Consider the following 23,616-nt stretch of genomic DNA (forward strand, 5'->3'; position numbering starts at 1 on the left):
AACACGCTTGGGGGCTGAACATGACCTGCCTGACTCACTTGAGGCTTCAGCTCGACCCCAAACGCTTAGCCTCGGCAACCTGACTGCCAAGCTTTGTAGGATCACTCCCATTGGATGCTATCATTATCCGTATGCAGGCGTCGGGAGTTGCAAGGTCGATGCTTCCTGAGCGTTCTAGCCGCATTTGTATGCAGTAGTGCGCTGTAGAGAGCATCAGATAATGTTGTGAACGTTGCACAAAGAAAGCAGGGGAAAAGATCCCGGCATTTGCATGTAGGGCATAGCCACATAGTAGCTGTGCCTTTCGACGTCGCTGGGGAGGTCCTATTAATCTACGCTCGTGGTATGATATCTGGGGTACCCCGTGTTGACTCGCAACATCTGATTTGCGCAATGCATCCAACAAAATCTACGACACATGCACGGTCTGTTCCTCGATCCGAGCCCCGCCGACTCCATATTTTTGTAGATGAAACTTGAAACTACCGTGAAGTCCATCCGACCAACTAACAAGTTAAACCTGCATCAAATTTTCAGAGGACCTTTCCCTTCAACCGAGAGTATACGCAGTATATGTACTGTGTACCTAGGTAGTACTGTGTAGGTCTACGTCGGACTAGCGCCAGTGATTATTAATCATAATATAGGTCTACGGAGGACCCAAGTCGGAGTCTGCCGAAGACCGGACATGGCAACGCATCCAAAAGCCATACAAGAACAAGCCCTAGTACACGAAACACACCGGACCTACCGAACTTATCCAGACACTGAAACAACATAATACAGCCTGGATCGCCTCGGTCTTTGGGCACACCGATTCTCCGAGCGCCAAAAGCAGAGAGATGCTAAACTCCGACCACAGAACGCTTAGAGATTCTGGACAGGGCCGTCCCGCGGAGAGCTGCGCCGTCTCCGTGCTTCGGCCCACACGCACGCAGAACCCCACTGCCGGCGGGCCCTGGTGCAGCAGCGCTGTTCGTGGAAAATGTCACGTCCCTTCTGCTCTCCTGGATAATCGGCACGCTCCAGGTCATACCCGTCATATGTACCTCGCACGCCTCTGTCATGGCGTCTTGCCATGTGGTCGATCGCTCCAATCAGTGCCCATGGGGAACGCAGGTTGGCCTGGTTGGCATTAATAATGCTCTCCATTGGTATACCCCGTTGGGTACGAGGAATACTAAGTATATACCAACCAAGGAGCTTTGGACGGTGAGGAACTGCGGCGCCAGCAGTGTGGGCCTCGAGATGTCGGGATCTTACTTGGAGGTCCCCAATTTACTCCATAAGTGACTAGTAAGCCCCGCATATAATCTTGCTTTCTCCAGCTTTGGTTTAGGAAAATGTCCGTCTCGGACTCCGCCTTTTTTAATTTTTCTATTTCTTGATTTCTACAAGGGGGACTCTTATATGTCGTTGTTTCCTCTCTTCCCTCTTGCCCTTCACCGTCCTCTGCTGTTTCCTAGACCTTGAACGCCCCTCTCCCACACTGGCACGAGTGTTTTGGGAGCGGCTCTGTCGTTGGGACCATTGAAGGAACGGCGCAATCAGATAAGATGGCCACAGACCGGGAGCTGAATGAGAAGACCGTGGTTGAGCCCACCCAGAATAATGACAGCAGACACGAAGCTTTGTCGACTGAAACGGATCCCCCGTCACCAGAGAAGAAAGCTTCCGATTATGCAAATGGCGATCAGACCTTCGATGCTGGCTTGATGCCATGGCTACAGGTCATGGGCTCCTTCTTCCTATTCTTCAACTCATGGTACGTGCACCATCGGGAATTTTGTTATCGAGAAAGGATCGTAGATCTCTGGGTCATTTATAGTGCGTTGTGCTGACCGTCACGCGCAGGGGCGTTATAAACACATTCGGTGTTTTCCAGACATATTACGAGCAAGCAATCCTCTCGGACGTATCACCGTCGACTATTGCCTGGATCGGGTCAATGCAATCATTCCTCCTTATGCTGATTGGCGTTATAACCGGACCCCTGTTTGATGCTGGTTACTTCCGTGCACTGCTCACATTCGGGACATTCATGCTTTCTTTCGGCCTGATGATGACTAGCATATCCACCGAGTATTGGCACTTTATGCTGGCGCAGGGTGTCTGTGTGGGCTTGGCCAGCGGGTGTCTCTTTGTCCCCTCAGTTGCCGTCCTGCCGCAGTACTTCAAGAAAAGAAGAGCCTTCGCAAACGGTCTCGCAGCCAGCGGGAGTAGCATCGGTGGAGTGATTTATCCCATCATGTTCCACAAGTTGCAGGAGCGGATTGGGTTCCCATGGGCAACCCGTGTCCTGGGGTTCGTGTCTTTGGGCACCTGCTGCATCTCCCTTTCCATAATGCGCATGCGGTTCATGCCAACAGAGAAGCGGAAGCTGATCCAGCTCTCCGCCTTCAAGGATATTCCCTATGTGCTTTTCTGCGTGGCCCTGTTCCTTGGATTCCTCGGTTTCTACAACTTCCTGGTGTATGTCCAGCCGTATGCGATCCAGACGCGGATCGTCAATGGTAACCTAGGATTCTATCTTCTCTCCATGCTCAATGCGGCCTCCACTTTCGGTCGAATCATCCCGAATCTCATTGCCGATTACGTGGGGCCTATAAACATATTCTGGCCGGCCGCTACCATTACGGCTATCCTTGCTCTGTGCTGGATTGGCGTCCATAATACCCCAGGGATCATCGTTCTCGCGATGCTGTATGGCTTTTTCTCCGGTGGCTTTGTGTCCCTGCCGCCTGTAGTGATGATCAGCCTGACCAAGGACATGCGGAGCCTCGGGACGCGGCTGGGCATGTGTTTCTCCATCACATCCATTGGATTGCTGGTTGGTACGCCGATCGGAGGCGCCATCATAAACAGCACGCATAAGTACCTCGGTGTTCAACTGTTCACGGGCTGCTGTCTCGTCACGACCAGCCTGATCATGGCGTGCTTAAGGTTCCTCCGCACTGGACCCAGGATTTTCGTCCGAGCATAAGTTAATTTTTGATACTTTGCCATCCTCCTTATTGATTCGAAGAGCCGATGACTTCAGGTCTGCGAACAAGTGACTTCGGAATCAGTCATAAGTTCCGTAGGTTGTCAGGACCAAATTCCGATATTGATATCCACGAAAAGCAAGAAAGAGTCAAGTCGTCATCATTATACCGTTTTATAATTCGCATCCGTTTTGGCAGGCAGGAGTTTCATCATTCATGGTGTGCAGGTACCTGGCTGCAAAAAGCTATGCTCTACTTTCATCTTCAAGTGCATTGCATACACCGGTCGGCGTTAAGAGCTCGGAAGGATTGCATATTTGTTTTCAGACCTCTTGCGTTTTCCTCTAGGGTATCTGTGATATCGACATACACTTCGCATTGCACATAGATGGGGAGGATTTCAGTTTTATACCCATAGTGAAGTGGACACAGAGATATGGGAGGTGGCTAGCCGCTGTGAGATTCCTGGGTTTATGCGTCGTACGATGATGCCCTTCTGGATCATGTCTGGTAGTTGACGGGTGGACGAGTTAATGTGTATATAAAAGTAAATCATTTAGCTAATTCTCTTCCAAAATGAAAAAAAAAACTCTTAGGAGGAGGTGTAGGTATTTATGCTGGCAGCAGGAGTAGACTTCTATCACGCACATACTAGCAGTGCGTTTGGGCTTGATGGTCACAAGGTTGGTAAATCTCCTAAATCTCCGGTCTAATTTATTCGTGCATATGTATGTACATGACAGGATAGTCGTCTCATTCATGCCCGAGATGAACTTTTCCCGTTCCCGTTCCTTTTTTTTTTCATACGCCAACCGAAACCAGGTCATCACTCGGGATCTATGCAAGAAACAAACAAACAGAACGTCCTCATCTCATCTTATCTCATGACATCAGCTGATAATTTCATTCCTGCTGCGTGGAGCTTCCACTCCACCATCCTCATAATAATTAATGTTTTATAAAAATCCGATCAACCTATCGGGGTTCAATATACGTCCTCCGGACTGACGAGGAACTCCTCCCCGCGCTCGCGGATGTGCTGCAGATTCTTATCCCGACTGCAGGGTTTGCGCATGTCGAACGCGTCCTCGCCCGCGTCGGAGAGACCGGTCGGGTCGTCGCTGTAGTAGTTTACGACGCGCCGGAAGACGGAGTACCTATTTACAAACAGATATACATTAGTATTCTTCCTTCCATTCCTTTTTTCCCCTAAATTTTATTTTATATAGAGAAGGGAAAGGAGGGAGGATACGCACCCCATGCCCTTATACATGCCCACGGCGACCTTGTTCCCCGCGCGCACGTACAGATCGACGAACCAGGCGTCGTTGATGTCGGACGAGCGTTCCAGCGACTCGGTCAGGCGGCGGGCGAAGCCGAGTCTGCGCCAGGCGGGCGCGACGGTCAGGACGGTGATGTGGCCGTGCCAGGGGGTGTAGTGGGGGGAGCTGCGCATCGAGGGGGGTTGTTCTTCGAGTTTGCCCATTACTGTTTTGGGGAAGGAAAGTGGTTAGTAACCATGCTTGTTTTCTTTTCCCGTTATCGATAAGTTAGAGAATTCCGGTCATCCATACTGTATCCGACGATATGTCCATCGCGATTCTCGACCACGCTGAACAGCGACGGCCAGCGCATCAGGTAGTTCAGGTAGAAGCCCAGGTCATAGTTCTCGGTCAGGGGGTCGAGGTTGGTCAGGTTCAGCGAGAACAGGTCCGTTGGCGTCATGCGCCGGATGAAACTCATGGTGGCTGAGATATCTCCGAGCGGCGTTGCGCAGCTGGTTTGGGGGAGGTCGGCTGGTGGAAAGATACGACGATACTGTTTTCCGAAAGCGGAAGCGGAGGCGGAATGGAAGCGAAGGGGGAGGAGGAGGAGGCTGGGGAAAGGAACCAGATAGAGGCGCTCGTGTGTGTATGTCGATCAGAGGAACGGTATGTAGCAGAACGTCTGTTCGTTTGATTTCTTTTCTATCTTTCGTATATGTCAAGCCATGTCAAGCCATGAGCGGTGGGTCGCGCGGCTTCGTCGGTCACGGGAGGGAAAAGGAAGTTTGGTTCAGGGACGGCGAGACGAACGCCAGGAATTCAGGGAGATCGCTTTGTTTTGCGCATTCTCGAGGGCGGTTGAACTACTTTACTCGTGAATCCGGGCAACGTCTCGACTACGGCGCTGGTGCATCCTGGAGATGCTGTTGCTCGTATCAACCCGTCAACCCCTGCATTAATATCTTTTTAAGGGCCGGCTAGGGAGTGGTGGTGACGTGCCAACAAACAACGGCTCCAACGGCTTTCAACATCGTCGTTTCGTCGCCTGGGGCCACCATTCGAGATTTCGCTCCAGAGTCAGGGACAGCCCGCGCATATCTCTCTGACCGTCTGCTCTTTATTGAGAGACAGCATTTTTGTTTTATCTATTTTCTCTTCATCAATTTATGTGTGCGGCCACCATGCCGTCCATCCCGTCGTCCCCGGCGAGTACCAAGTCTCACCGCCAGGGCCACCCGTCGAGCATCGACCTCTCCGCCTCTGCCACCTCATACGCCCCGAATGGCTACGGCCAAAGCCCTCCACAGTCTCCGCGGTCCCCCGGACTATCGGGTCCTCCGTCGCCCGTGACTCCTCGACAGCAGAATTCGCACTCAGAGAACCGATCCGCCAGAATGTCCGTCGACTACACCGCCGCCGAGGATGCGGGAGCTGGGGGCCTGGGAAGCCTCGCGGACGAACTTGCAGATGCGTGGGGCGAGGAGGAAGGATACGAGGACGCATCGGGGGTGGAGGAGAATGGACAGCTCGATTCTCACCACATGGACGATGCTGACCTGAGAGACGATGTCTATTCCTCCTCCGACGATGCGGGGACCCTTTCCCCTGATCGCAACACGCTACAGCCTCCCAAGCAGAGAACGAAGAGCAGTCGTCACCGGCGGCATGAATCGCAGTACGATGGCTCGGACTACGGGAACGACTCAGATCTGGAGGAGTCAGCGGAGATATCGCCGAGTCTGGAAGCGCGGATGGCGGGGATTGAGAGTCTCGCCCGACGGGGCACAGAGGACAATGGCAGCGAAAATGATCACATCATCAAGCGGTTGATTGAGAGTCTTCGCGACCTTGGTGGGCAGGCAGGGATAGAGAACGGTGCAACAAGGTCAGTATATGGCTCCGGACGCATGCACAGCAGGGGTTTCGGATGCATCATATCTGCCGCAGCCCTCCACGTGCATGTGCATGATTCTTGTCTGCAATGCCGATGCTAACAGATTCTTGTTGAAAAAAGACTCATAACGGCCCATACATCCCTGACCTCACATCTCACCCACCAAACCCGCACGCTGCAGACGCTTACACATCCTCTCCTTTTCTCCCCCTATCCTCTCCTCTCCCCTGAAGCCATCGACTCCCTTATACCCCTGATCGACGAAGGCTTGCTGCCAAACCTGCCCTTCCCTTTCCCACACCAACAGCGTCACGACCGTTCGAGGCCGACAACGCCGGCATCCCAGTCTTCCAACCCCACTAACAACCCGCTCGTCTCGCTGCAGACCCTGCTCTCCCAGACCTCAGATCTCACACTGACTCTGCGAAGCTTGAGCGACACGCTGCACGAGTCGCGCCAGCTCACCTCGACAGCGTCGCGGAGACTCCGGTCTGCGCGGGAACTTGTCGCGGAGCTGCGACGGGAGGAAGAGAGCCGCGAGGAAGGCACGCGGTGGATCGAGAAGGGCGAGTGGGACCGCAGGCTGAGAGAGCGGGAAGCGGGGAAAGTATGCGGGGAAGTCGTCAGCGGCTTCGAAGCTGTCTGCGGCGAGTGGAGGGAGAAACTGTTCGGTGCAGCAGCACCGGGGGCGGAGGTTGCCGCTGCTTGATGTGATGGATTGGGTTGGCTTATTTGGGTGGTTTTACGACTACGGCCTTCTTCTCTTCTTTATCTATGAAAAGATCTGCGGACAGATGGAGCGAGGTAGAGCTTTGTCTCCATGTTTTCTTTCCCCTGATCCGTCTGTGTTTGCGAGATATCCGACTTATATAGACGTTTTCTTGCCCTTCTTCTTCTTCCCTCCTTTCTTCAATTTGTCTTACTTTTTTTTTCTTCGATGTGCCAAAAAAAGACATACACTTTACACGGGGTGGGTGAACTGGCAATTAGTATGTATCTACCTAGGTATCTATCCGTATCCCGGGTTTGAAACTTGATACGCTATGTGATGCTATGCTACTCTCCCCTACTGCCACCCTCTTTTTTTCAGTTATTTGGTGACTGGCTACACTCCCCGCAGGTCTCCTGCTGGAACAGTCACATGATTTGATTTAAATGGCATGACGCCTTCCATATCTCACTGTGCACCCTTCACTTTGTCTTTCCCTAATCAAATATCACCGCTAAATCATCTTGCAACTCCCAACAACTGGAATGATTGATATGATTTGGTTCCTGATTTCAGATATTGCAGCTTACAGCTATATTCTAAGTTGCTAGAAAGAAGATTGGACGTATAACTGTCTGGTGTATTTTTTTTAGTGTATATATACTCCTATACACTGCAAACCTTATGGAGAGTTAAACATCTACAGTACGAGGAAGTAAAACATAAGATATAATAATACCCCTTCTGAAGACTGGGAAGTGTAATTTTCTATTGCCTCAAGTACATTATCTTGTAGCCATTTCCGAGCTCAGTAGCAGCTGTTCAATCTCATCTGCATTGTTTTCAACCTCAAGAAGAACACAGATGAGAAAGCAGTTGGAGGATTTACAGGGCGATGGTCGAGGTAGATGTCAAGGCCATCTCCCTGCTCAAGTCCCAAAAGATCCCCAGCCGCGATATCCATGTTGACCTCAAGATCGTAGATGTAGGCATAGAAATTTTCATGGTGACTGTGATATCTCAGAATGAAGTCCGTGAGGTAGCATCAACGCGGATCTCCTCAACGTGACATCCGGGTCCATCTCGAAGAAACAGATCGAAGAATGCTGAGGCGCTGTTAGCCACACCATCAACCTGGAATTGAATCATTTTCATGACATTTTGCACTTTTGATCATCTTGGTATGCCTTCAAGACATTGTCGGTTCTACACAGGACATAAAACTAGATTCTGTTGCCAATATTAATAAGTCCATATATGGGATGTACATTTCCCTGTGCAGTTTGCAACCTTATTATATATATTCTTGAAGTTGCAAAAGAGTGGCTTGCCAATTCATCTCTGTATTTCAATTCACACCTGCAGGTGGAGGGCATCTGTCCTCCATAAAAATAACCTTTTAAGGCAATAATTTCTGAGATTTAAGATTATGAGATTCAATTGCTTTCTAGTATTGCCGACAGTTGTCTCCCTCTCAATTTCAAAGTTATTAACAGAGAAGTAAAAATGGAATTTTTTTGAAAAGGATTAACATGACCTTAAAAAAGGATAACAGAATTCCAGAGCCGGCGTTTTTAAAAAAGCATTAACATAACTTCAAAAGAAAAAAAAAGAAAATTCCAGAACTAGCAGAGAGTCAGAGACAGACAGAGCTGCAGAAGAATCTGTGTCTATAAATGGTTCACGGTCTCTTGAAGAACATCAACAACCTCATCAAGGTATTGTTGAACAATGGCATTTCTAAGATACTACATCCAGTTTAGCCAATGTGTATACCCGGGCAGTAAATCATTTTTAGTATACTTACAGCCATGGTAACTGTGATCTCTGCTAACGGGTACTCCGCGGAATCATAGCGAAGAACTTGAACCTGAATTTGTCTGTCTCCGTCGCAGAGAATGGCAATAATAGGAACTCAGTCCAAAGACCATGCTTGGAATTTGCATAGTCGCTAGGTACTAACTCACAAAGTGATAGGAAATGTAAAGAAAGTGTTCAAATTCGCTGTCTCGGAGCCGGCACAACGTTCTCTGTGTACCTGAGAGTGTGTTGCAGGCTTGGAGCGCCTGCGGCACTGCACCCGTAGACTGTAGAGCGCAAGAATGCCTTTCACCCTTTTCCTGGACAGTCTTGACCATTTGAGAGAATAAATGCTACATGTAACAGTAGGAGCGCCATTATTTGGGATAGGACCTGATTACTATCAGGATATGCTCAGTTCATTTTGATGCAGGCTCACCGTGATGGTAGCCGAATGGAGAGGGGCTCGCTGCATTGTGCACTTGCGCGTTGTCAAACATAGGCCTGGTGTAGAGCGGCAGCGACAATTCAAAGGTGATGTGATGTTGGTCTGGAGCCTGGTGTGGCTCTTGGTCCATCTAGATTCGAGTATAATTGTTAATATGGTCTGGGGAGCAACACAGACAGATGCATGAATCAGATTCCTTTCTAGAAGAGAGAATATAGAAAGGCTGGAAACTGTGTATATCTGCACAGAATCAGTATAACAAGAGCCTGATAAAGAAGATAGCAGGGACAGACTGCGAGGGGATCCGTTTGTGCGAGGACTCCACATTCGTGACGCGCAGAAGGAAGTCCGATGGCAGAATAAGAAGAAAAGAACGAGCAGAAGGCTCAGCAGAGGAAAAGAGGTGAAGGTAGCTCGACCAGAGGAAGGGAATCACGACGAGGACGAAGAAGTAGTGATAACGACAGCAGAAGACGAGGGCAGGGCCGACAGAAGGGACTACGTGTCAGGTAAACAATCATGAAGTCCGGAGAAGAAGAAGGAGGAAAGGTTCGATCGGAGCGAGCGAAGAGTTCTTATAGACCCCGGAGGCGAACGCTCAGATGGTATGTGCTGGTTCCATATCTTTCCACAATGATGTCTCACTTGTTTTGCAGTAGAAGTTGCTTTGAGAACCATGAGTAGTCAACTTACAAAGGGCCAGTCAGCTCATTCTACACTTGCCATCTTTGCTCCTCTATGGGACAAAGCGTCTCCGTATCTGGATACACTGTTTTGTGGTGGACGACAACACGGTTATATCGGCTCATGATTCTAAAATCTAGGCGGTCAATAAAGAGGAAAACGTATGTTGAGATAGTAGGTAGTATCTCAAGGCTCTCATAATTATCGACATTGCTGCCAAGTGGAGGCAGCTACTGCAGCTTGTCAATGTCATGGTTAAAATCTCTATATCGATGTATCATTCTCTTTGATCAACAGTTAGTCTCATATTGACAGATATTCAGCAGAGCTCACTGTGACAGGACTGTTTACCGGTCCGCAGTTCTCTTTTCCAAGGAACGCACAGCGAGATGGCCACTCCTCAAATCCATTGGCATGGGCTTTGACATCTCCGGGGAACAAGTTGCCCGTATCATGTCACTTGTATTCGAGGGTATACTTGAGCCCTATAGTGCGTTCGCGGCTTGGTGGGCTCTGGAAATATCCCTGAGAGTACAGTCCTGGTACCTCGGGTCGCTCTCACCATCCATTGCTGCCGTGACGGCATCGAGCACCGCTTGGGGCGTGGCGGGGGCCGTGTCAGCATGGGCAGGCTCCGTCCGGACAAGGGGGCGGGCGGCAGTATATAATCGGGTTCGCAGGGTTGGTTCGCGGGAAATCTAGACTGACTCTCCTGGATCTCATAATATGACGGAAATCCCGAATTATCAAAGGCTGGATTCCCTAATGAGAACAGACAGAAATCCTCTATCCATACTTGATACACCTTCTCTTCTATTGATCACCAAAAAACCTACATGAAGGACTTGGGTAATCTTTCAGCGTGTCATTCTGGCCAGATCTGTTGTCCATGGGGTTTTACATTCCCCAACACGCACTCTGCCCACTCTGGGTCTCCCTATACTGTTGTGCCAGGATAGTAGAGGTGCTAATTTCGCGGCCAAGCAATTCTTGCTCCTGCCTGTACATCTGCAAAGACCACATGCAGATCTTGGGGTTCCAGGATCTGTTCGACAACTTGAAACACATCCTCCACGATACGGTTGCCAATCCCAGCTTCATTCCCTACGACATATTATTCCAATGGTAGGCTTCGCGAAACAGTGTTTGGCATTCCGAAGATAGAAGCTGTTAGCTGTCTAACGCAAGCTTCATACCCGCCCAATATAATAGGAACCCAGCGCTGGCAAGGATAGGTAGGCACGAGGAAAAGAAGAGGAGCGTCAAGGAGCGCAGTCTGAATAGACGGGCCTAGATAGTGGAAGAGTGCAAATATTTATTGTAGAATACCTTGAGCTTTCACCTTCTTTTTTAGCGGTGCGAGGTCCCTAGTCCCATCTTGCCATGGCGAAACTCCCTCTCGTGGTAAATTCGCTGTGGGATGAATGCTTGATCCTCAGTCCGGTACTCTTAACCGGAGAAATATTGACTGCTAATGGAGGCATGTAAGCACGAGTTCAGTTTGCCAGTTGATATATGTTAGGTGGTCTTCGAGGAAAGAATATATGTTTTGCAGTTGACAATTCAAATCCTGTGTTAAGCAATATAATGGTTTTTTTTTTCTAGGTAGCTAGCTACCTACCGTGTCCCAACATTCGTTGTCAAGACAAAATAAGTTTCCCTAGGTGGCATTTTTGGTCGAAGGCCCGGGGAAGCTGAGGCGAACAGAGGTTACACCTAAGCCTCGACGTGGACAGTGAAGCACTTTCTTAAAGGGAAGTATCTGACAGTTAGAGCAGGCTGGTTGGTGGATTTGGAGGATTGTGATCTCCTGTGCATTCCTAGGTAGAAGTTGTTATGGATTACAGATTCTGTTGGCGAGGGACCAAGCTCCCATCTCTTTGTATCAGAATCTCTTTTACCCTTTGTTTGGCCTAATAGGATATTGCGAGTTGAACATCGCCGTTGGAATCCTGCAACCACCACTTTGCATCGGATTCCAACTGCCGCGGTGATTCGGAATCTCCAATCTGCCATGCGATGCCTTCAATGTCGTGTTCTCTATTCCATTTCTCTTACCGTAGCCGTAGCAAAATTTTTGGATTTGATTTTAAAAACAGATGTAGAAAAGGGAAGATTGTCCACGCAAACCCCACAAGCAAAAGGCACACTGAGATAAATTGTTAACATCTTCTGTTATAAAAGCATTGTCTCCCAATTTTTCAGCTTCATTCAAAAGGGGTGCAACCCATGAACCTCCTTTCTGTACAATGATAAATGTGTTCTGTTCAACTCTATGTATGTCAGCGCGGAGTGGCAAGGCATTTGATATACACCAAGGTTCTATTGCCATTAAATTAGTAAGCAGGTATGATATTTATGTATAGATCTCATGCCTTGATACTAGGGGTTTCTCCCTCCTTAAGGACTTGATCTCTCATCCTGCCTATTAGGGGGAAGGGTGCTGTCAATCGTAAGGTCATCACCAACGTAAGGTCCGTGTTGCCTTGCAGAGCAGAGGCCAAGTGTGACCCCTTAACTGTGGCAACCTGGCATAGCTTTGCCGCGGGCTGGACTCCGACACAGCACTATGGACAGGGGGTGCAATTGTGCTCCCTCTCAGATATTGTTTTCAGGGCACCACTGTCCCACTTGTCAAGGTTTCCAATGACAATATAGACACACTTCATGCGCGCTAGGGTAAAATTCCTTCCCACTGCTGATATGTGTGCTGACATAGTCAACAAGACGCCATCACTTTCTCTAAGCCTTGATGTATTTCATTTGCCGCTGATATCAGAATGATCTCTTTACAATCTGTGTGATATTCAACACCGACATGTTCACCATTGTCAACTTTGTCATACCATTCACAGAAATTCTTGACAATTTGCTAGTAGTCTACCAGGAAGCATAAACTCACAGAATTGGTCTCTGAGGGCCTGGTCGTCATGTGGATGACTAGCTCTGATTCATGCCCCTGAGCACTGTCGACTGTCATATTGCAGCAGACCTTTACCTCTTCTGCTTGGGCGGCATGGTGTCGGAGTTGGTGGTTTTGGATGAAAAGGAGAAGTCGAATTGTATGTAAGCACAATGGTCAGGAAACATAGTGCAGTAGTCAGGGGTTTTCAGAGGGTGTACTTTTTGGAGCAGATATAATAAATCTCTGGCTTCCTAGAACAATCAGCTAATTCTGCAGCATTGAAGAGATGGCTCTAGAGGGAATACTCACAAAGTGGAAGTAGATATGGTGGAACCAATGGTTTTCTCTGGGACAGTCAGTATCCCACCTAGCAATTGATCACCTTTTAAGAAATACTCACAAATTAAAAGTAGGTGTGGATAGTCCCATACTGGAGTCAGCACACTCTTCTAAACCAACTAAGTAGTTTCAGAAGGACTCATGCAGTGATGAGATAGGTGGAATTGATGGTCTTCTGCACTGGTTAGTATGTTCCTTTATAGTCTGTGAGCATACTAAGAGGCACTCACAGAAAAGGATATCTAAGCTAAAAGTTGTAGACGTCAGCGCATAAAATTACTAGCTGACCATATAACAGTGCTGGATGACTTACAATCTGAAGACTGACTTGATGTAGGGCTCAGGGTCTGATCTAAAAGAAAAAAAAGAAAGTATATACACTCTTCCTCCAATAAGCATCTTAAGAAGGAAAAAAAGGGCAGGAGAGTGCCTTTTATGGCTACAGGGCTGTGGGAAGCCTTAAAACCAGTTTTCTGCATGTCTTGCTAATGGAGGGTACCAAGAACGGAAGGTGATATGACTTCCACTGATCGCCGTATGGGGAGATGAACACTGGCATCCTTGTAGAAATATTTAAAATTCTCTAATATGTCTTTGGATGAAGACGAGGAATCTTTCAACAAAGATGTCGGTTCTCCAGTCTTTGTTAGTCTCCAGTCAGATATCTGTTGGCCCAAGAGAGAGTTAAACCATGCACATAATCTCTTCGGGGAGGTAACTTCAGTTTCGTCAAGATAACTCCAGTTTCATCGCCGTGGGTGGTTTGGGTTTGTAGCGTAAACCATGTGAGCGAGTCCACCATTAAATGCAGGCCTTTGTACACAGTCTGGAAATATCGGGAAGTCGCACCTCGATGACCTTGTGATAGGCTGGTGGAATATAATCGCCAAATCACAGGCACTGTCTCAAAGGCCGAGACGGAAGTGTCCAACGCGACCCAGATTTCATTAGTTATTTGTCTGGGACACCAAAATGTGCCTGTGCCCATCAGTAATTTTGATAACAATAAATGCGATATAGTCGTTGGTGGACTTACCGGCCCATCAGAGAAGGATCTGGATCTGGTCGGTGGCCATTGTTCATAATCCAACCGACCATCTCTGCCGCCTCCTGCATTTCGAGGTTTGGACTGTGGTACATCCTTTGCCTCCGTTTGACTTCGACAATGGCCTGTGTCTTGTTTCCACTGGCATTTTGAGCACTAACCTTCGGTATTAACAGCGTTATATGGCCATTTATCATAATTTTGGCATTGAACTAATGTGTCAAGTATATAGGTAGGCTTGAGTCTAGTGATAGTTGCGCCCGGCGGTCTGATCTCAAGTCATGACTCGTTCCCACAAAGAAAAGGACGGAAGAGAGGTCTGTAACGGGTGTCAACTGAGAAAGCAGGTACCTGTATATGTGCTAAGATTCTAAAGCCAACAATGATCAATATCGGGATTAGTTAACTAGAAGATAGATGAAAATGAGGGTAGAATAGGTATTGCTTCCATATATTTAAACATAAACGAGTACCCAGTGAAAAATAATTGCTATCCGCAAGCTATTTAGGTACATATGGTAGAGGCAGAGGCGTAGGTGGTCTGGATCGTCTGAGAAATACTGTGGTTCCTGTAAACGTGGGATAGTCTAGGTGGGTAGGGTCAAAAAAAAAGTGCAGTATGAAGGTGAGTTAATTGTTAATTCTCCCAACTGTGAAATGTTCTCTTGGCTCTGACGCAGATGCTCAATAATCGTTGAGCTGAGAACAGTCTTTCCGCACGATAATTATCACTAGGAATCATCAAACAGTAGACAGAAACCCAGAAGATGTATGTATAGTCTTAGATGCTGTAAGTAGAAAGTAAGTAGGTAGCTAGCAGGTAACGATCTATCTACTAGAGAAAGGAAAAGAGTACAAGATACGTTGGGACTCAATATATGAATGCATAAGGTATATAAATTTACCATCCCAGTCTTCACTGATGTCGACTTCCGGGAGGTCCATATTAGTGATTGACCAGAGAACTCGCACGGCATTGGTAACGCTGTACATGCATATGGAAAGGAACCCTGAAATGCTTAGAATCGCAATTTATATACTTATGTTGCTCACGAAATCGCGTACGGACAATCAAAGGCTCCGCAAGTAGATGTATATGACGTGAGACGTTCTTTCAGATCGCGATGTGTATGAATCGTAGTGATGATTTGACTCTTGCGTCTTCCATTGCGAGGAAATAAATACCCATTCTATTCCGCAGAAGTTGGGGGTAACTGGTGAATGGTGCCAAGGGAACCCCCTTCTTCACCCGATATCTACTAATATTGAATCGAGAAAGCTGCCAGTGACACTCGTTTCCACTGTCTCTGCATTTCCATAATGTACAGGTCGGGCTAGCCCTGTGCAGGCCACAACTACTTACTAATTACAAGTACTGTACCTGGATTCCAAGACCTCACTGGACTTTATTTACCGGTTTAATTCTTCGAAATGAATGATGTATTTAGCCGTATGGTAGGATACAGAACTATGAAAATTAGTGAATAGATGTATGGTAGCACCTTAGATGGCTGCAGGCTGCAGGGAGGGTGTACCACCAAAAGTTCAAGACTTAAGGAGCTAGCTATGTAATTATTTCACTGACAAAACTCGAAAGATATACTGGAGTCTGTTCGTACACCTGACTTACTCTTGCTAAATCACGTTATCGTATCTCGCACGGAGTATGATTCATTGTGAACTAACACCTGCTTGTGGCAAGACGAGGCTGGATCATACAACAGAACATAGTATATCCCGCTATGCTTGCAGCAGTACTAGCAAGATGATTGTTGATTGCTAAGACACGAAGAGTAGGGTAGCTGGGGAAACTTTTTACATAACAGGAGTACATAGATGCATTACGAATCTGACACTGGACTACAGAAAAAAGTTTATTTTTCATACACCGAAGACGTCAACATGAAAAACCATGGATGCCTGTTCATAAACAGTCGTTGGAACAAGATGAACCACTATCTAAGATCGTATCCTTTCCACACTTCTCCAGGATATATTTCCTTTAAAGCGCGGATGCCCGAGGTCTCAGATCTTCATGAGACGTCAGATGCCAAAAGAAATCGCAAAGGTTTCGAGAATGAGAACATGGCTTCATGCTGATGGAAAAAACATCACATGCTTAATGGGAAAATGACACAGTTAGACGGTCGTAAAAAAAAACTAGCCACTAGACAACAACTTCTTTTAGAGACACGTGCAATTTGAAGAATGATGGAAGAAGAGAACTATGAAGGGAACCCAGTCGAACCGTTCAAAGTAAGCTTGGATACACTAAAAGCTAACGATCTCGACAGCTGGCCCTCTAACTCTGCTGCTGCTGCTGTTGCTTCCACCTTGGCACCCACTTCTGCGTGGTCTTCGGCTCTTCAGGCTTGTCTGAAGCGGCAGCCGGAGTCTGCGTTCTGGAAGGTGGCTGGGCGGCGCTCGACTCACGGAGGGGACGGGGAACATAGCGGTCGGTAGAACCGTTAGCCGGAGAAGCATCACGTGGAGTAAGGCCAGCAGCGGCAGCACGCTGGTGAGGAGGCACGTAGCCACCGGGCCTGCGGGGAAGCGTAGGTTCTTCCTTCGGTCCCTCGGCGGCAGCCGCAGCCTCCTTTGCGGCCTGGCGTTCTCTCCAGCTCGGTCCAGCAGCACCGGTACGTGGAGCAAGGTTGAGTCGGGGAGCAGTACGCTCTTCAGTACGGGTCGGTGGCTCGACAGGCGCAGCTGCAGGAGCAGCTGCAGGAGCAGCAGCGGGAGCAGCTTTACGGGCAGCGCGGCGAGCTTCTGCCTCTTCTTCTCGCTGTCTCTGTCTGGCGGCAATTTCGTCGAGTTTCCTGTACAACGGGTTAGTTAATTGAAGAAGCAGGACTGTTACTTTCAAGGATGGAACTGACCTTCTCTCCTCCTCGCGCTGGGCCTTCTTCTCAGCCAGAATGCGTCTCTGTTCTTCTTCCCTGGCAATTCTCTCCTCCTCCTCGCGTCTAGCACGCTCCTCTTCCTCCTTTCTGCGCCTCTCCTCAGCTTCGCGCTCCATCCTCTCGCGACGCTTACGCTCCTGGACCTCCTTGATACGCTGCTTCTTCTTGTTCTCAAATTCTCTCTCAGCAGCCTTGCGACGCTTCTCGAACTCCTCGTGACGCTTCTCCGTGAGCTCCTTGCGGAAACTGTTGAAGTGCGGCACCAAGCGGCTGAGGCGGTGCTTAAGAGCGACATCCTCCTTGTGCTTGCGCTCAGCCTCCTTCAACGTCTCCTCCTTGACCTTCTCGTAGAGTTCCATGTCACGCTTCTTCTGTGCCTCGTAGTCTTCCTGGATATGCTTGAGCTCCTCGCGACGGAAGGCTCGCTCCAGATGGTCGATACGCTTGGCAGTGATCTGGATGCGGTTGTTGAGTTCGTTCTTCTCCTTCTCCAGCTGGGCAAGTTTCATAGCACGGAGGCGGTTAGTGTCCAGCTCCTGGAGATCGATCTCGCCGATGTCGATACCCTTGACACCACTCTTAAGCTCCTCCAGCTGCTTCTTCAGCTCCTGCTGGCGAATGCGGTCCTGCTCATCCTTCATTCTCTTCTTCTCTCGCTCCCTGTGCTCATCAAGGAGTCTCTGCTTCTCAGCCTCCTGGAGTTGCTGAGTCCGGATGCGCTTGCGGGTCTCCTCCTCCCTCTGCTTCCTCTGAAGAGCATCCGTGGCAGCCTCCTTCTTCTTCTCGATGATGACACGGCGAGCCAGAGTCTCCTCATGTTCCTTCTCAGCTCCTGCCTGGGCACGAGCCTGGGCAAGCTGCTTGGCCTGGACGCGTGCCTCGTTGTAAGACGGGTCAACGTACATGCAGGTGATGTGCAGAGTCTTGGCCAGACGGGTAAGCTGCAACCGAGCAATCTCCGCAGGAGTGTTCTGAAGACGCTGCACAGTGCCCACCTCGCTCTCTGCCGATCCAGCCGCACTTCCAGGGTGCAGGGCCTTGGCGGAGGAGAAGACATCGGAATCGAAGGTAAGAACACCGGAGACATGGTCAACGCGGATGGCAAGGTCACCCTTCTTGCAGCCGTTCATGATGAACTTCTCGATCGTGGATTTCGTGATCTGGAACGGGTCTGGGAACTGAGCGAGCTCGTAGACAAACTTGAGCTCGACAGACTCATAGACCTGAGACAGCTGCTGGAACAGACGGGTGAGGATGACCTGCTGCAGAGGCACAACGTACTTCTCCATCTCTGGATCGGCACCGATCTGCTTGAGGATCGGGGTGATCTTCTTGCAGATAGACAGAGGGTGGAAGTCGACCTCCAGGATGTTGTAAAGATCACGGATCTCAGGGCGAGCACGCTTGAGCAGACCCTTGTTCAAGGCATCCTTGAAAAGGGCGGCCCGAGTTGGCGGCTGGGACATACCCAACAAGTTAGTGAGACGAGTGTTCTTGTTCTTGCGGACCTCGTCCACATCAACCAGCGCACCGCGGGAGCGGGAGGTGCTGATGACAGGGATGGAAAGGGCCGAGAGGAGAACAAACGAAGCAGCCTTGGTCATGTCGGCATCGGTGACAGAGGGGTTCTCCTTCTTGGTGCCCTGGCCAGCAGCGAGAGCGGCTGCGGACTGACGCAGCAGGTTGTAGTAGCGGTTCCAGGCGGCAGCATGGAAAAGGTAGTTCTCGCTGACGAGGAAGATTCGAGCAAGCTTTTCGTAGTAGTTCGCCATCATGATGTTCTTCGCGGGACGCTTGCTGAGGCTCAGAAGAGTGTGAATGTCCTCCACACTGCGGAAAGCCTCCTGCCAGAGTTCCAGTTCCACAGCTACGTTCAGCTGCTGGAAGCGCGTGTCCAAGTGACGCTGAAGAGTGTCCGGGTCGCTCAGGTTGATAGCATGCATCTGGGCGGAGTACTTGGCAGCATTCTGGACATGGTTCCGGAGAAGCTCACAGAGTCTGCGGAACTCGGTCTTGCGGGTGTACTTCAAGCAGAACTGGAAGGCCTGCAGGGCGGTGGTCTGGTACATGACCTCGAGGCGCGCATTGTTCTTCAGGATTTCCAGAACGGTTCTGTAAGTCTCCCACAGGAACTTGAGCCAGGGAGTCACAACGGCGCGGTCGGTGCGGTCGCGAGACTGCTCCCCGGACACAGTAGCGAGGAGGATAGTCTCCGGAGTCTCGATGGCTTCGAGATCCTCGACGTTGGAGGATGGTGCGGCCGACTCAAGGGAGGACTGGATCTCGTCGGCTTTGGCCTGCGCCTCCGTAACCTTTTGCTCTGCAAGTTCGATGAACCTCTTGAGGACCAACTGTATCAAAAACACAGATAGTCAGCCTCTGTACACGGGGTACGTTGCCACACCTGAAGTTCACCTACCTCGATGCTTCCGACGTTGGTGTTCTGGGCGATATTCTTGTACTGATAGAGGCCATCCTTGGCAGACTTTCCCTTGCGGAGATCGACGCACAGCTCGACGAACAGCAGCATCACCGGCTCAAGGGAGGCAATAGGACTGCTACGAGTCCTCTTGGAGGTGACATGTTCGTGGAGGACCGTCAGAGCGGCGGGGGCCTGGCCCACGGCGATAAGTTCTTGGGCCCTCTGTACACACACCAGTGTCAGCTATCATCCTGCACACATGTTCCTTTTCACATAGCGCGTCGGAGGATCGTACCTTGAGGACATTTTCGGGCTTGATATGCGGTGGAGGAGGCATGGTGGGCAACCTGCCCCTTCGGACTGCGGTCTAGCGGGAACGAAGCACGGCCTTTTGACGGTGGCGGTTGAAGACCTCGACTCGACGCGGGCGAGATTCTCGAGGACAGGCGAGCAGCAGAAGTCGATAGCGGAGGTGCTCTACGACGCTGCTACTCGAGGGCCGGTGATGGACCTGTGCGTAATTTGGAGGTCGCGGCTGACTGGAGTTTGCGTCGTTGTGCGAGAATCGCGGGCGAAAAACCTAGGAGCGCCAGCGTTCCCACTTTAGCGCATAAGCGACTGCGGCGGGTATAGTCACGTGATCATCCCGCAGTCGACACAGAGCCTCAAAGGGCTGCTCACCGACTGAGAGCGGTTAGCAGACGCTGGCTAAGATCTTCGCCTTGCCGCCGTGCAGGGCAGAGGCGTCTATGCAGAGTCAAAGTCCGAGTCTCTTGACCGTACTGTAGGAGGAGATGTCGTCGGTTGCATGCCAGTACGTTGGTCGTTGGACAGGATTTCTTTGTACAACTATGCAGCAGGAGATCAGCTGCCAGGCGGCTTGAGGCTTGGCTCTGCCATGGACATTGTTGGAGAGGACAGCCGCTGCAGACAGACGGGCACTTGTACCTGTCGTGCTTCCATACGGTCGAAGTCTACCCCATCTACTCCGTACTCCATACTGCACAGCTAGGACGTCTTTGCCGTCTTGGATATGTCCATCACGTGTCGTCTGGCAGGCATCCGGCACACGTGACCCACAGCAGCGCCGGGCGTTTCGCAGGCCCGGGTTTCTGGGGCGGCGGCGCACCGGCCCCAGCGCGGCCGGCCAGGGGCTTCCCCTGTCTGTTTCGTTCTGCGCCCGCTCGCTGCGCTTTCGCGGCCTGCCTGACGCCCGGACCCAAAACGCCCTTTCATCTCCTCGTCGCCTTCGCTGGCTAAGAATACTCCCCTTCTGAAGACCTTGTCCCTGTCTTTCCTCACCACCGCCCTCCCCCCCCCCCTCAAGTCACGGTCGCTCTCTCTTCTCTTCATCATCACACTTTCCTTCTTAATCTTCTCTGTAGTTCAATTGTCTTCTCTATCTCCGTTCAGCACAGACTGCGACTCACTGCCCTGCCACGAAGCGTGCCCTTTTTTGTCTCCTGCTAGCCAGTCTGACTCTGAATTTCATCCGACGACGACCGACGACGGTGCCTCTCACCTGACAAGATGCCGACTCCGTACGAGATCCGATCTGGGGGGGATGCGAAGAACAAGAAGCAGAGCATGGCAGATCTCAAGTATCGTCGCTTGACTGAGCTCAACAGCCGCCTTAAGGAGGATCTGGATCGTCCTCGCGTCAAAGTGTCCGAGGCTGCCATGTCGTAAGTCTCCCCTCGTATCTGCGCGGTCGTCCTCTTGCCCTATCTACCTGCCATCCATTTTCGCCCGCTATTCATCGCATATTAGCCTCAGGAGTCCTTGCTGACTGTTACTCCTTTCAAAGGCTCATAAACTACTGCAACAACACAAGAGACTTTATGGTTCCTTCTGTATGGGGTCAGGTATGTTGATTGGCTTCCTGCTCCTCGATCTGGAATACGGGGGCACGCGACGAACGCGACGAACACCAACACTAACCAATGCAACCAGGTTGACAAGCGTGAGGACCCGTACGCTCCTCAGCAGTCGAGCGGTTGCTGTACCGTCATGTAACGGCCTCATGATCATTGGACGTCTTTTTCTACTCGACCGACTTGGTCTTCTTTTTTTGTCTATTTTCCATCATACCTCGATGACGTCTTCCCGTATCCGAATCCTCCCAGCATGCTCGCATCGCCTCCTTTTTCTTCCTCATCACGACCTTACACAACCATACCGACCACGACTGGATTGGATTTCGACCGGGAGTTCCACGACGACGGGACGGGGTGTTTGTTAATTGGAGGGGAATGCGATGCTTCTCCACGAAACTTCCGAGACGCCGATCGATTAATACAACACCCCATCTATCTGGAACTACTAGCGCGATTTTTATATTACAACTTTTCCTTCGACGCACTAGAGGATGCTCTCTATCTTTTATTCTTCTCTTCTACCCCCGACGTTCACCGATCGAATTTTTAAAAAATTTATTTCCTTTGTCTCAATGGTATCTGATCCGCCAGTTTTTCGCTTTTCCAAAATCTCACAGGGCAGTCTGCAGGGAGGTTTGCGATGTCGATTCCGCCTTTTTCTTCGGCAAACATCTTTTTTTATTTTATTCCCCCTTTTTCTACCATGTAAAATATCTTAGTACATTCTGCTGTGTTGGAGGAGACCCGCGCACCACGACCAACAATACTAGTTAATACCCGGAACAAGAAATATTCCCCGTCACAGATAGCTTGAATAACAGATTCGTAGGTTGTCACATTCCATCCTGATCCAGCTTGAAACTGTGTAGTTTTGTTCCTGTAACATGATCGGCTATCGATCCGTAACATGTTTCTGTTTTCAAAACGGCCTCCAGGGGGTACTTTTGCTCTTCAGCCTCCCTAAGCCTCCCGTAGGAATGAAAGAATGGGGCTATGGTCGCGAATGGGGCCGGAGTTCGGCGCAGTGACCGCACCGCGCCGGCGCGAGCGACTCCCCCTGCGCAAGTCAACGGTCGCCGGCCCCTTTTCAACACCCCCTAGAATCTAGAGAGAACATTCCCTATGCCGCTGAGCAGCTGTTGATCAGGGCATATTCTACTATTATTCACCTCCATTCAGACTTGCGATGCCCCTCATTCGAAGTCGCATGGCATATTATATTCACTTGTTTCAATAGCTGCACATAAAGTACCTCTTTGTCCCCTAGCTTCCCTCGGTGGCGTTCTTTTTTTTCCCTCTTCTTTTTTCCCTGCCCCGTCAGAAAGTCCCGCCCATCTCCGTACTAATTTAGGGTATATCCCCGAGCGCCGGCGTTTCTTGGCAACTTTCTTGTCAATCATTGCAGCTGACATATCGACTCGTTTCGAAGCATGATGATGATATGATGTCGATGGTGGTTTTGAAAAATCAAAAACCTGATATCTATCCGTAGCTAACTAACTTACTCCGCTCCCGCTCCCGTTCCGGCTCTCGGGCCTTCATGCGTTCCAACTCCCGTGCGTTATTCCATTAAGTTTGGAACCTTTTGATCCGCAGTGGGGTGTTACGTATCTACTCCGTGCTATACATAGAGGAGGGGCAATCGATATATTGTGACTGATCCGATGCATTGACTTGATGGAGACTTACGTGTGTGCTATATATCGGTTATTTCGGTACCTAGCTACCTAACTACTCTTCTTTTTCCTCTTTCGGAGAAAGACTTCAAGAATATTCACTGCCTGATCTAGTGAATCTTGATGGTCTATGAGAATTTTCTTTTTATCTATAACGTGCTAGCACTTACTTCTTAGCCGCCCGCAGGCTCGGCATATATATATGCATATCCTAATTTCTATTTATATATTTGGATGAACTCCAGCGTTCTTTCCCCTTCTCAGTCCTCAAGAACCAGATTCTCACTGTCAAGATGAATCTGTTCTGACCAATATCCTTCCTTTTTTACTATGTCGCCGGGTCTAGAATTCAATTCTGTCTAATCTAGTGAATTCGATTCTATGCGAGTGATATACTTATTTATCCCTTCACTCCGACTATAACTACTAAGTACTGTGGGCCCTTCCATGGTCCAGCTTTAGCTTTTTCAACGGCACTTCAGTATTGACCCGTCAACTAAATGCCAAGCTGTGTGCGGGGGTGAGATGTCTACTGAAGATCACCTATTATTACTTACCTTTAGAGAGCTGTTATAAATGCCAGTCCAATTGCACGAATGATCCCTAGGCTCCAGCTTTGCTACTAATGCCGCAGGCGAATGTTGTATCTTCCTATCAGCCCCTTT

At 49.7% G+C, this 23,616-nt stretch overlaps 6 protein-coding genes across 6 annotated transcripts; 3 read left to right on the forward strand and 3 right to left on the reverse strand.

Annotated features, from left to right (window-relative positions):
* Positions 1 to 867: 867 nt before the first annotated feature.
* VTN00DRAFT_7861 (uncharacterized protein) lies at positions 868 to 1,152 on the reverse strand (the record flags this gene model as incomplete). The annotated part of the gene is made up of 1 exon (XM_069434651.1): positions 868 to 1,152. One exon carries the CDS (start codon positions 1,150 to 1,152, stop codon positions 868 to 870), a length of 285 nt encoding a protein of 94 aa, XP_069286127.1.
* A 404-nt stretch (positions 1,153 to 1,556) lies between these two features.
* Positions 1,557 to 2,983, forward strand: VTN00DRAFT_7862 (uncharacterized protein; the record flags this gene model as incomplete). The annotated part of the gene is made up of 2 exons (XM_069434652.1): positions 1,557 to 1,765; positions 1,855 to 2,983. The coding sequence occupies 2 exons, from the start codon at positions 1,557 to 1,559 to the stop codon at positions 2,981 to 2,983; spliced, it is 1,338 nt and encodes a 445-aa protein (XP_069286128.1).
* Positions 2,984 to 3,969: 986 nt separating this feature from the next.
* VTN00DRAFT_7863 (uncharacterized protein) lies at positions 3,970 to 4,727 on the reverse strand (the record flags this gene model as incomplete). The annotated part of the gene is made up of 3 exons (XM_069434653.1): positions 3,970 to 4,141; positions 4,241 to 4,472; positions 4,559 to 4,727. The coding sequence occupies 3 exons, from the start codon at positions 4,725 to 4,727 to the stop codon at positions 3,970 to 3,972; spliced, it is 573 nt and encodes a 190-aa protein (XP_069286129.1).
* Positions 4,728 to 5,430: 703 nt separating this feature from the next.
* On the forward strand, positions 5,431 to 6,852 carry VTN00DRAFT_7864 (uncharacterized protein; the record flags this gene model as incomplete). The annotated part of the gene is made up of 2 exons (XM_069434654.1): positions 5,431 to 6,134; positions 6,264 to 6,852. The coding sequence occupies 2 exons, from the start codon at positions 5,431 to 5,433 to the stop codon at positions 6,850 to 6,852; spliced, it is 1,293 nt and encodes a 430-aa protein (XP_069286130.1).
* Positions 6,853 to 16,375: 9,523 nt separating this feature from the next.
* Positions 16,376 to 19,735, reverse strand: VTN00DRAFT_7865 (uncharacterized protein; the record flags this gene model as incomplete). The annotated part of the gene is made up of 4 exons (XM_069434655.1): positions 16,376 to 16,892; positions 16,953 to 19,327; positions 19,396 to 19,620; positions 19,694 to 19,735. The coding sequence occupies 4 exons, from the start codon at positions 19,733 to 19,735 to the stop codon at positions 16,376 to 16,378; spliced, it is 3,159 nt and encodes a 1,052-aa protein (XP_069286131.1).
* A 1,193-nt stretch (positions 19,736 to 20,928) lies between these two features.
* On the forward strand, positions 20,929 to 21,414 carry VTN00DRAFT_7866 (uncharacterized protein; the record flags this gene model as incomplete). The annotated part of the gene is made up of 3 exons (XM_069434656.1): positions 20,929 to 21,083; positions 21,206 to 21,263; positions 21,352 to 21,414. The coding sequence occupies 3 exons, from the start codon at positions 20,929 to 20,931 to the stop codon at positions 21,412 to 21,414; spliced, it is 276 nt and encodes a 91-aa protein (XP_069286132.1).
* Between the last annotated feature and the right edge of the window lie 2,202 nt (positions 21,415 to 23,616).

Source organism: Thermoascus crustaceus (genome assembly GCF_041956765.1).
Source record: "Thermoascus crustaceus strain CBS 181.67 unplaced genomic scaffold VTN00scaffold_5, whole genome shotgun sequence".
Lineage (NCBI taxonomy): Eukaryota > Fungi > Ascomycota > Eurotiomycetes > Eurotiales > Thermoascaceae > Thermoascus > Thermoascus crustaceus.